This window comes from Podarcis filfolensis (genome assembly GCF_964270895.1).
Source record: "Podarcis filfolensis genome assembly, chromosome: 9".
NCBI classification, from domain to species: domain Eukaryota; kingdom Metazoa; phylum Chordata; class Lepidosauria; order Squamata; family Lacertidae; genus Podarcis; species Podarcis filfolensis.
In genome coordinates, this window is record NC_139610.1 from 24,583,742 (window position 1) to 24,595,169 (window position 11,428).

The following is an 11,428-nucleotide window of genomic DNA, read 5'->3' on the forward strand; positions in this document are numbered from 1 at the left end:
GGGGGGGCGGGGGGTCGACCTGCGGACTCGACAGTTTTAGAGGAGGGAGGGAGAATGTGATTCTGTAGCCGAGCAGCAAACCGCATTCATGACTTCTCGCCAGCCCCAGCCCCAGCCCCAGTCAGCGATTTGGAGACCGCTGTTTTCCACCCGTATAGGAATCACCAAGGCCTTGCCTGGGGAAGCAAAACAAAGCGAAGTTTGCAAGTCTTCCTAGGTTCCTCCGCCCCGCCCTCTCTCCCCTCTTCTCCGGAGGGGTCTCATGTATTTTAAAAGTCACCACCCCCCTTCCTAAAGCCAGCACATAACAGATGCCGCTTTCCTTTCTCCGTGTTTTTAAAAGCGGCAATATTGAGACATAGACTCGAGAGCCATTGTGGCCTTCTGGGCAAGGAAAGGAAACTCAGGCGCGGGTTCGAATCCCGAATATCTGGCAGCGCGCAAGAACTTCGATTTGCTACCAGGCGCCCCTTTCACGTGTCAGCAATAAGATTTCTAGGGCAACACGTAACTTATGAAGCGACATTCTAACCACGTTACTGCACCTCAAAAAAAAATCCAGTTGCCTGCTCCCCCATCTCCTTTCTATGCGCTCTGACCCGCGTTTCAGTGTCTTAGCATGAGGCCTAGATTTTGAGATGATCGCTGAAGAACAACATCTGGACCCTGGTTTGCGTCCGTTTCCTCGCTTACAGAAGACAGAACTGCATGTGTGAATGAGACACCACAGACCATAAAGACATGCCGCTTCAAAAGCCATTCTTTGCAGCCCCGGTCTGTTCACACGTTCAACTGCGAGTCACCAACGCGTGTGATCAGAAAATGACCATGCACGTGTGGACTTCACCCATATTCGATAAACCCATGGAGCAAAGGGAAAAAGTCAGGCAACAACCAGCCAGACTCGACTTAAGGGATCCATTCCAGAGTAAGCGGCGCAAGCTAGCTTCCAATCCAAAACAACTGCGCATTGTAAAGAGACGCCTCGACCTTCTCTCATTGTTTATCTTGGAGACTGCTTACGTTCACACGCTTTTCACAGCCTGCCCGTTTAATGCCCGCCAGGACTTGGTGGGTCTCTGTCCACACACCTTGTTAAGCCGGAGTCGCTGGCCTCGAAAGTCCATTGAAGGAAGGCGCCTTAGAAGAAAGCAGCGCTGCGGCTTAACTGGCTCGAGGATCTGTTTCCTCGCAGAGACCAAGGACTTCACATCGGGGCTCTCGTTTTAAAAAGAAGAGTGAATGAGGAAAGAGAGCAGAGAAAGAAAAGCTTAGATCAAGAGAAGATCACCCTTACGCTTTTACTCCTTCGCTGCGAGAAAACAATAGGATTGTCTGGACCAAATTCTAGAAACAAAAATTTGGGGGCGGGGTGAAGCGAAAGGGGAGCCTATTATTCTGTGCCCGCCTCCCGTGAGTTCTTGGCCGAGAGGGGTTATGGTCTTCCTGGAGGATTTGCTATCAGATCACCTAGTGAAAAAGATCCCTCCAGGTTTCAGGGAGATCCGGGCGATAGTGACTGTCGAAGATGAAAGGGACTCCCGGCTACGGATTCTTTGTGTGGAGTAGATTCCAAGGTGTTCCAGCCAAGCGGTGTTTCAGAGTTGATTTACGTGGGGTTTGGGATGGCACCCTTTCTGTAGATGAAAATTAGTTAATCCTTGTGACGCAGCCCTTTAGGATCGGAAGGCCAGAATAGACCCGCGTCTGCCAAAAGTCCCCTCGGTCAAAGCATCAGGAGGCAAAAAAATTATCAGTATAAAAGCCACTCGAATCAACGGTGGCCTATAGATTTCCAGTTAGACGGGGCTGTGATGGGGGAAAATAGGAGGAGACGGCAGAAGGGCGCGCTGGTGCTGAGCTTTGGTTGCCTTCTCCGGGAAACTCCAGATTTCACAAATGGTGCCTCACCTCGGAACAAAGTGCCGCGGAAAAGGTGCTGCAAGTGGAACTCCAGGTCCGCCCCGTTGGGTCAAGAAACGAGGCAAAAAGAGAGAGTCAGGGTCGTCCGCTTCGTTAACAAAATCAAGGTCCTCCAAGTCGCTTCACCTTTTTAGGGGAGGGGGGGATGAAATGTCCATAGAAACGGAGAAGACAAATGGAGACAAATGAAGAAGACAAATTCTTAGGCTCCAAAGAGAGATACATCCCAGTTCTGTGGCCCTTTCGGAGCCAAAGCGATCTGAAGCGGAGTTGCAAAGGACTTCAGGGACTTTTTTTCTCTCAAAGCAAGCAAGGAAGAAAAACCTCTCCGCAGGAGTGTGTTTGTGGAGGCTAATCCAGAGTAAACTCCCGCTTTGGGGGTTGTGTGCTCGCCCTCCGCCACCCCCGCCCGGTCCCAGATCCGTTTCTGTCCTCTCCAGCGGGTTGTCCCGGCCGGCCGTGTTCTTTGGATCGCCCACGAGCTGCTGGATGGACGATCCCGGTCCAAAGAAAACGTTGAGCAAGCGAGCGAGGAGAGAGCCATTTCCTGGTGCGCCCGCCCAAGAACTTTTTTCCAAGGCGACTCGGCTCGCCTTGCAGCGTTGGCAGCGCCAGACAAACAGCCCCGTCGGGTTTTCCATAAGCAGCGTCTGCAATCCCCGAACCAAAAGTTTCCTCTTCCTCGCCTGGTTCCTCGGGTCCAGCTTGCGCGCAAGGCTAGGATGGGTCGAAGTAAATGCGCGTCTTTAGGGACGTAGTGGAGAGGGCAGGGAGGGGGTGTAGTGGCAGCCAGTCACCCCAAAGGGCGAAAGTACCGGTATCTGCTTTTGAAAGAATATTTTGGCCACGTTTAGAGTGCCACTGGGCGCTCTTCGAATTAAGAGGGCAGATAAACACGGACGGGGGGGGGGAGTTCCCTCTGTGTCTGGTAGACTGGGATCACCAGATTCGGAGTGGCTTCGGTTTAGAGGGGAAAGGAAAGGGCGAGGAACGAAGAGTTCTAGTGGTTATTGGAAAGAGAGGAGAGAGAGAGAGAGAGAGAGAGAGAGAGAGAGAGAGAGAGAGAATGAGAGAGACCTGGATTTTAGGACTGCCACGGTTTCTTGCCTCTTACCTTCCGCAACAGGCTCTAAGCTGTCCCCCGACCTCCCTGCATCTGCTGAGCACAGGCAGGACCGAGAAGCCAAGGCTGCATGGCTAGCTCCCCAGTCCTCTTCCTGCTCCGTGATTCATCTGCAGATTATCCCCGCTGTTTAAACGCGCATACACTCAAAAGGGGCTTCACTCCAGTTTGGGGCAGGCGCGCGCGCGCACACACAAACACTCGCGCCCCTCTTTCCCCTCCCCTGCAGGAGCCCCCCTTCTGCTGCTGCCCCCCTTCCCCAGTCCCTCCTCCCAGCCCAGCTGCAGGAATGCGGCGCGGTGGCCCCTGCGCGCTCCGCCGAATCTGGTTGTCATTAACGCTGCCAAGAAGCAGGCAGAGTTTTTTTTCTTTCCGCCAGCACCGCAGCCTCCCTTCAGACCCGAGTTCACAGCTCCCCGGAGAGCAACACCCGATGGCGGAGATCCCTTGGCGACTGGCTGGGGACACTTGCCTTACGGGCAGGAATCCGAATTGGAGCTTGACTCCGAATTGAGGTGTTTCTCTGTCCACTCCTGTATCTTCCCCCAACATCCCATCCAGCTCATCCGCAGACCAGATCCTCGGAGATTCCCCACCTCTCCATCTTCCCCTCTGCGCCAGAGCGCTGCCTCTTTCTCGCTCCGCGCCAGGAAGAAAGAGAGCGTCTCACCTTGGCGAAAGTTCCGCTTCCACCACCGCCCCCCTCTCTTTGCGACAAGCTGCCCCGCAAATCCAAAAACTTTCCTGCTGCTCCCGGTTGTTTCAAGAGAAGGCTCGGTCTTGGACACACTGCCTTAGGATTCAGTTCCCTACTTGATCGACGGGGAGGGGGCTCGGTTACTTTACTTCTGCGCGCATAGAATCGCGTGGCAAAGTCTCCCTCCCACCGCGCGCCTGGGTCCCCGAAGGCGCTTTCTTATCCCACCCAGACACACCGAGCTCTCCGTTTGCTAGAATCCGACCTCGAAAACATCCCGAAGGAAAAAGAGAGAAAGAGAGAGAGAAGGAAGAAATCCCTTCCCTTACCTTCTTGTGTTAATAATCCATAAAAAATAGTACGAGGAGAACGAAAACTTTGTTTTTGTTTTCCCCCCCAAGTAAGGTCCCAGTCTCCCTGCTGCTATTTCCCTTTCTCTGATGGCCTCAGAAACAGAGTCCTGTAATTGATTCAATGCTAGAGACCATCCTGCCCAAACTAATCATTTGCTTCAAGTAAATAGCTGTCAGGAAATGAAGCCCCACCCCCCGCGCTCCTTCATAATAAGAGCCTCCCTGGTTTGTTGGGCGCCTGAGCTCCTCTGCCCGCCTCTTACGCTGGAGGGGGGCGGGAAAGGGGGGGTCAGCCCTGGCTTTCGGGCTTCATTTGGGACGGGGGCGGAGAAGTGCGTGCGTGCCTCTGTGTGTGTGTGTGTGTGTGTGTGTGTGTGTGTGTGTGTGTGTTGGCGATGGGGAGAGCTTGACCATATGGTAGAGGCTGGGGGTGGGAGGGGGACATTTGCACGACAGGGGGTGACTTTATTTCCCCTTCTTCCCAAATGGTCCCAGTTTCATGAACGAACAGAAGTTTCCCCTCCTCACACAGTCCCAGGGACGGTGGGTCGGTCAGCTGCCTAGACTTGGGTTCACGCTCGCCATGTAAGTTGATGGAGGCGCAATCGGGGTCGTCCCGACTTGCTGGTTTATTTATGATACTGTCGTTTCGCACACTGGCCCCAGCCCTGCAGCCAGTCTGTGTGGAGGGAAAGCTGAGATGGGTTGTTGCGGACTGATCAGACCGCGGCTCCGGGAGCGCTAGCGAAGCCCCTGTTGCTTACGGAGTATTTGTGAATGAAACGGAAAAAGGAGAATGGGAGGTTTGGAGAGGAAGGGCGGAGGGAATATGCCCATCCATCCCTTTTCCACAATGGTGGCATTCTATTGCTTCGTGATTTTTTTGCTGAGGCACAGTCACAAGAACCATGTAAAGGTCTTCTTCATCCCAAGGTAGATAACCAGGGAGTTAAGTTTCTATCCGGGAAGATATTCCGCCTGAAACTGCAGGAGGGCTACAGTGATCTGTGAATAGCTCAGCTGGTAGAGCTATGAGACTCTTAAGCTCAGGATCGTCGGTTAGAGCCTCACGTGGGCAAAAGTTTCCAGGTGGTTGGGCTATAGATGACCCTACGATTCTGTGATTTTACGACGATCCGAAGCGCATCAAGTGTCACTCGAAAGACTGTTTTGAACTGGGGTGCCAGAATAGCTGGGTCAGATTGGAGTTTGGTGACTGGATAAGGAAGAGATGCTGTGAGCTTTCCTGGGCGTGTTGCGTGCGTGTGTGCGTGTGTGTGTGTGAGAGAGAGAGAGAAATGTTGGTGGGACAAGGAGATCTGGGCGCTATCATCGTGGGAGTTAGAACGGGCTGCTATATTTATTTTCCGTCTAGCTCGTGTGAAATGAAGCATCAGAACGCGCCGCTTCTTGCAACTTCGGAGCTGTTCCGCTTTGGTGGCCAAGGGGGCAGTGCAGCTCCAGCAAAGAGCGCGGGGAGGTGGAGGGTGCGGGGAGGCGCTGATCATCTCCATTTCAAGGCGCGCGTTAGAATAATACATTTGGAAAGAAAAAAAAGCAGCAGCAACAACCACAAAAAAACCGAGGGTCTTCTGGCGTAAACTCTTTTCCTTTCCCCCGCAAACTGCTTTTGCTCTCTTTCTCCCTTCCCCCCAATGGAAAATTCCTGCAGGGGTCTTTCAGCTCAGTTCAGTTCATCACTCGGTTGCCAGATATTGCCTGTTGCTCTCTGGCCATCCTTGAAAACGCACTGCCTCTATCTCTATAGGGAGCGGGTTGCTGCCATCCCTTATCCTGTAGAGCTGTGGTGGGTCATCACCATCCCAGACGCTGCTTGGAAGAAGAGCTATCGTCCAGAGAAATGATCGCTCGGGCTATAAGTTGATTGGGAAAGGCTATTTCCCCTCCGGGCTCTCCGTCCATGACACGTGTCCATCCACCGTATGTTTGTTTCTGGGGCTGAAATCAGGAGCAGCTGGCTGAAGGGATCTGGCAATTCTAAGGGACCTTGTGGAGGCAGAGGAACTGGCTGCCTTGCTCTCAAGGGCAGACTTTCCCTGCTCATGTCAAGGATCGCCTCTGGTTGTGTTTCCAGATTGCGTTTCTCTGGGCTCATATTGCCTGCAGCCCCCTTAGCACGACTCTCTTTCCACGGCTGCATCGTCAACTGGGGTGAATGCGCAGCCCTGGCCTATTGCTTCCACATGTTCCTTCAGGAAATCATTGGAGGCAAACCTATGAACAGCCCCTTGTTCGGAATGCTAACAGGATACCGTATTGCCTGGAGAGGAACGGCACTCTGCAATCTGCAGCTCAGCGCCAGGGAAGAAAAATCCTATGTGTGTAACTTACCTTCTCGGAGTTGATTATGGCTGAAAAGCTAATACAGGAAATACAGGTTTATGTTATGGATTGGGGAGATGGAGGGGGGGGGAGAGAAATCTCCTGAAACTGACCGATTGCAAGAACTCAATTGCTTCAGAGGCCCCCGGGGGTGGGGGTTGAGTTTGGACTCCAAAAAGAGCGCTTTGGTGTACCTGGTTTGTGGACTGCAAGCGTCGGCTAAGCTCTGTGGAGAGAAGGGAGGGAAATAATAATCAGCAGTTTAATAATAGAAAAGGAGTGTGAAGCAACACAGTGCACAGTAAATAACAATGATCAGTGGCAAAGATGCTCCACTGGCAATATCCATAGCTGTCAACGTTTCCCTTTTTTTAAAAGGGAAATTCCCTTATTCCGAATAGGATTCCTCGCAAGAAAAGGGAAAAGTTGACAGCTATGGCAATATCCCTCCTGCATGGGGTGGGGGGTGGGAAGGTCACACGACCAGATGTTGGATTTAAGCCGATCAGGTCTCATTGTTGTCGGTGGGCTTGCGTCTGCTTCTATCCAAGTTGCTACAGTCTAACCGAGTCCGCTGGATCTGCCCGTGCGCCGTCAGCGCGCAGGGAAGGAGAGGAGAGGGCGGGAAAGCGGGGGTTGGGGTTTCTCTGTGCAGATAAAAAGCCTGGAGAACTGATAATGGGTACTTTTGTTGCAGGACGTATAGTCCGGGCCAGATGTGAAGACGGAGCTACTGCTCTGGAAAACAGAAAAGAAAGGAAGAAAGATAAGGGGGGAAGAGGCGGGAAGAGCGAGTGGGGGAGAAGGGAAGACGAAAGCGTATTCTGTTTGTAATTAGGTGCCTGATTTGAATAATGCCTTTGTTAGGATTGTAAGCCTGGAGAAACGGAGGGTTTGCAAGTGAGATCGGGACAGAGGGCATCATCACACATCCCTTCTTCTGATGCTACAGTTCGTAGATGGACAGATCTATGGATGGATGACGGACTGACTTTGGCCAGCTTAATATGAAGGCAGCTCATCTATCAATAATAGGAGAGGGGGAGGTATTACACACACACACACACACACACACACACACACACAGCAGGACCCTTTCTTCGACTTTGCAGGGAGCGAGCGCTAAAGAGAGGCCAAGAGAGGCCTTTGATCCCGCGATGTTATTCTAAGATCCTACAAGATAGTTGGACGGAGAGGAGCAGAGGTGTCGTCCCTGTGTGGTCCTCCTGCGCTTGGGAACAGGGCGAGAAATCCTCGCTTTCCCCGCCTCCAACCCCCTTCCTCTAAAGCCTGGGTGTTTATTTTTTCCCCCTTATCTAAGTAGCTGGGGCTTGATAGAAAGCAGAGAATATTCACACCATATGTGCCCTTGGGTAAGCAGACTGTTGCCCCGGCCCCCTCCCACCAGCCCTCAGCTGTCTCCTCGCCATTTGCTGGGAAGGGAGCCCCGCTGGGCTGAAGTCAACCGCGCCCCCCCCCCTTCTCTCTCTCATCCTTCGCCTCCTTCTCTATCCTATTGTGCTCAGGAGCCAGCCAGCTCTCGTTAATGGCAGGGGTGTGCTGTGATCGGTGAACTGTGGCTATCTTGGCCCAAAAGGGAAAGTGCCACCGGCGCCCTTTCCATCCTGCGTGTCGACTGTGTGGTACTGTGTGGCCACTGGGAAGCCAGGATGCTCCAGGGAAGAGGGATGGGAACATTGCCTTGAGGGGGGCAGTGGGGGAGGCGGAAACGAGCTTCTTGTGTAACTGATCAGAAGCTGTTCGTGCGCATGTGTGTGTGCGTGCGTGTTGGGGGGTTTTCAGAACCATCATCTCCCTCTTTCCCCCAAAGTAGTCTGAAGGACATTTGTTTTTCACTGAGCTAGTCCATTTTAAGCTTCGTGCGATTTGCAACGTCTCCTTTAAGCACCACATTCTTCATATATATGCAGAACAAACTGGAGCCGGCGTGTCAGAGGAGGGGCGAATGTGTATTCCTCCGTTAGGCATCAATCTGTGAAGAAGAGTGTCTGTCCTGCTTCAGTTATCCTTTTTTGGGAAGCTATCAGATCCTAACAGGGAACTAGACGCTTACCAGAAAGTTAGCCTTACAGCGCATTCCATAGGTAGCTGCGCAAAAGTGAATATCAATGGGATTTACTCCCAGATAAATGTGTCTATGAATAAAGCACCAGTGTAGTTTTCATTAATGTTATAGTCCAGTGGTTCCCACTTAGCTAAGAACCGTTGTTCAAAAGCCAAGCCAGGAAATTTGATTTATCTTTATGGTAATTTTTGTTGTGTGAATGGTGCAAGGACTCCTTTTGTGGGTTATGCGGACCCCCCCTTGGGGGTCTATGGACCACTGATTGGGAACCACTGTTGTTGTCGGGATATTCTGATATGCATATGTTTTTATGTTCCCATTAAAAAAAGAGTTTCCTATAAGCGTTGTATTTAACGCAGATAAAGGAAGTGCCTCAGTCTGTTGCCTTTATTAAGACATTACACCTCTGGATTCCAATCGGTTAATCAATACATCAATCGAGTAAAAGCAAAGCAATGAATGGATTAACACCTCCTCCCAAATACAAAGAGGAACTTGGACATTTTGAAACAGAACTTGCTTGGCACATACGCTTACAGCCAGGCAAATATACTTGGGTTCGCAGCATAAAACACTGTTCATTGCAAAATATTATGTCTACTCGGGAGGAATCTACATTGACTTCAACGAGACTCTTATTAAGGTTGTGGCCTTAATAGCTTGACGAATACATATCATTTCCCATAAGTGCCTGTTTTATGGCAAGCTTCCTGTTCTTTCCGTGTCCCAGTTATTTTTATATCTTTTTTTAAAGAAAGCGTTGAGTGAGGGCTAAAACGTCCACTAGGTTTTAGTAGACTGAACTAGATCCATATTTTTGTAATATGTTTTTTTTTAGGACGCGTTTCAAATCTGATTTCTCAGTTATATAGATTTTTTGGCAGCAGTTTTTCTTTTGAAACAGAAACACTAAAAAAATTGCCTTGCTGTATCAAATCGAAGATCCATCTAGTCCAGAGATCAGGGTTCCAAAAGTAAGCAGCCAAAGATTGAACATCCCACTGGGACCGATGGAAACAGATCTGAGGCATCCGCAGCGCTCACAACAAAAGCTAATGGATCTAATGTAGATAGGACAGGCGGAGCAGGAATAGTTCTTTTGAAGAAGATAAAAGAGATAAAGTAGGTTTGGTTTGCGCGCTCGCTGCATTGGGCAGCCATGCGATTGCCACACACGCTCTCAAATCTGATTGGCTGGTCACTTATAGAGAGGGGTGTCTCAACTTCTATAAATAATAATAATAATAATATATCGTGTCTCATTTCTTCGAGGTGTTGGTGTGGTGTCTCTTAAAGCTGTGGCTCTTTAAGGTCTTGGGGCAAAAAATGAAGATCAGCTCTTACAGCCTTTCTCAAGCTGGGGGTCCCCAGATGTTGTTGGACTACAACTCCCATCACCCCTAGCTAGCAAGGCCAGAGCTCAGGGATGATGGGAGTTGTAGTCCAACAACATCTGGGGACCCACAGGTTGAGAACCGCCTATTTCAAACGTCCTCGCGTCTCAAGTCTGCAGCGAATGTGAAAGCGATGCTGTCTATGGCTCAGATTCTGCTTCTGGCACGTTGTAAAAGTGCGTGTCTGTGTGTGTGTGTGTGTGTGTGTGAGAGAGAGAGAGAGAGAGAGAGAGAGAGAGAGAGAGAGAGAGAATATGGAGGAGGCTTGGTTCTCCCACAGCATGAAGGGATGGCGGGATGGCTTTCTCAGCTCACCCATTCCAGCCTCCAGCCTGGTATCTCTTCATACCTCTCCAAAAAAAGCGCATTCGCCGCCATTTCATGCCTCTCCTCCCCGCCCCCTCCCGTGAATAAGGGCTAAATAAATATTCCTCGTTGGAAGTGAAGGACGTCCAGAGCTCGTGTTATGAAGGGCGGGAAAAGAAAGGGGGAGGACGACTCGAGGCGTTCGTGCTGCAAATGGCTCCGTCAAGGCAGGAAGCCAGCCAACTCCAGCCCATTTCTTCTGGCACTTGAAGCAGAGCCCCACAAGCAACAGTCAAAACAAAACCCACAGCGGCAATGGATCCAATAACGCGCGATTTGCAGCTTCAGATAAGCTTCTTGAGGGCAGTTATAAGGCTGCCCCGTGGCTCCAGAGTCCGCCCCTCTCCCTTTCCCGAGTTTTACCCAAATCTAGCTCTCTCCCCCCCAAAAAACTAAGGGAATGATCACTATATACTAAAAAAAAAGCCCTCAAGAGGGTAATTCGACCACTGCCCGCGTCTCTACCCTCAGCTTTTCCACTTCCCGCCTTTATTGCCTCGTGTGGTGCTGTGGCGACGCGTGAGGGCAGAAGCGCTCGGAAGCCCTTGGGAAGCCGAGCTCCCTCAGGCGAGCGCCCCGCTCTGTGACTGGCGGAAGGATTTCCCCTCGCAAACCAACTGAGGCGGCGGATGGCGGGGGGATCTGCCACCCAAACCCGGTTCTCGGAGCAGTCGCTGAGGCGAATGTCGTTTCTTCTGTCCCACAACGGACGCCCAGATACATTAAACACTCCTCCCTCGCCCCACCCAGCGTCCATGTACCACGATGGAGACCGCACGGGTCCGTGTTGACTAAAAGTGGCGAAGCGGTCGAGTCCGAGGGACTCACTCTGAGAGAGGAGGGGAGAAGGGGGGCGAGCGGCGGGGGCTTCCTTTCCAGAGCTGCTCGTTAAGTTTTCTGCCATTTATTGAGTCGAGGGTCTGGGAAGGCAGGCTTTTCCAACACCCCCCGCCTCCTTCAAGCTGCGCGCCATTCGCCCTCCATGGACGCAGACGCGTTTCCTCTCCCCTCGCGCCCTTTTCTCCCGCCTCATCCCAAAGGGGGGAAACAAACCCAGCCGAGGCGGCCTCTTCCTTCATTTCGCCCCCTTTTGTTTTGACTGCATCCAAGGGGAGGTGTTGCTCTTGGTTCAGAGCCTTTGGT

The 11,428-nt window shown here is 51.6% G+C and overlaps 1 protein-coding gene across 4 annotated transcripts in view; it reads right to left on the bottom strand.

Annotated features, from left to right (window-relative positions):
• The window catches only part of PDGFRA (platelet derived growth factor receptor alpha), a 56,778-nt gene extending 52,416 nt beyond the window's left edge, over window positions 1-4,362 (bottom strand). The window contains exon 1 of one of the 4 annotated variants that reach the window (XM_083630179.1): window positions 4,073-4,362. Coding sequence is in view for 1 of the 4 variants with exons in the window: in XM_083630177.1 (XP_083486303.1) it covers window positions 1,092-1,127 (36 nt within the window). In the remaining 3 variants the exon portion in view is untranslated. Of the gene's footprint in view, window positions 1-1,091; window positions 2,499-3,037; window positions 3,378-4,072 lie in introns of those variants that run through there. The other 3 variants (XM_083630180.1, XM_083630177.1, XM_083630181.1) reach the window with 3 other exon arrangements.
• Window positions 4,363-11,428: the final 7,066 nt, after the last annotated feature.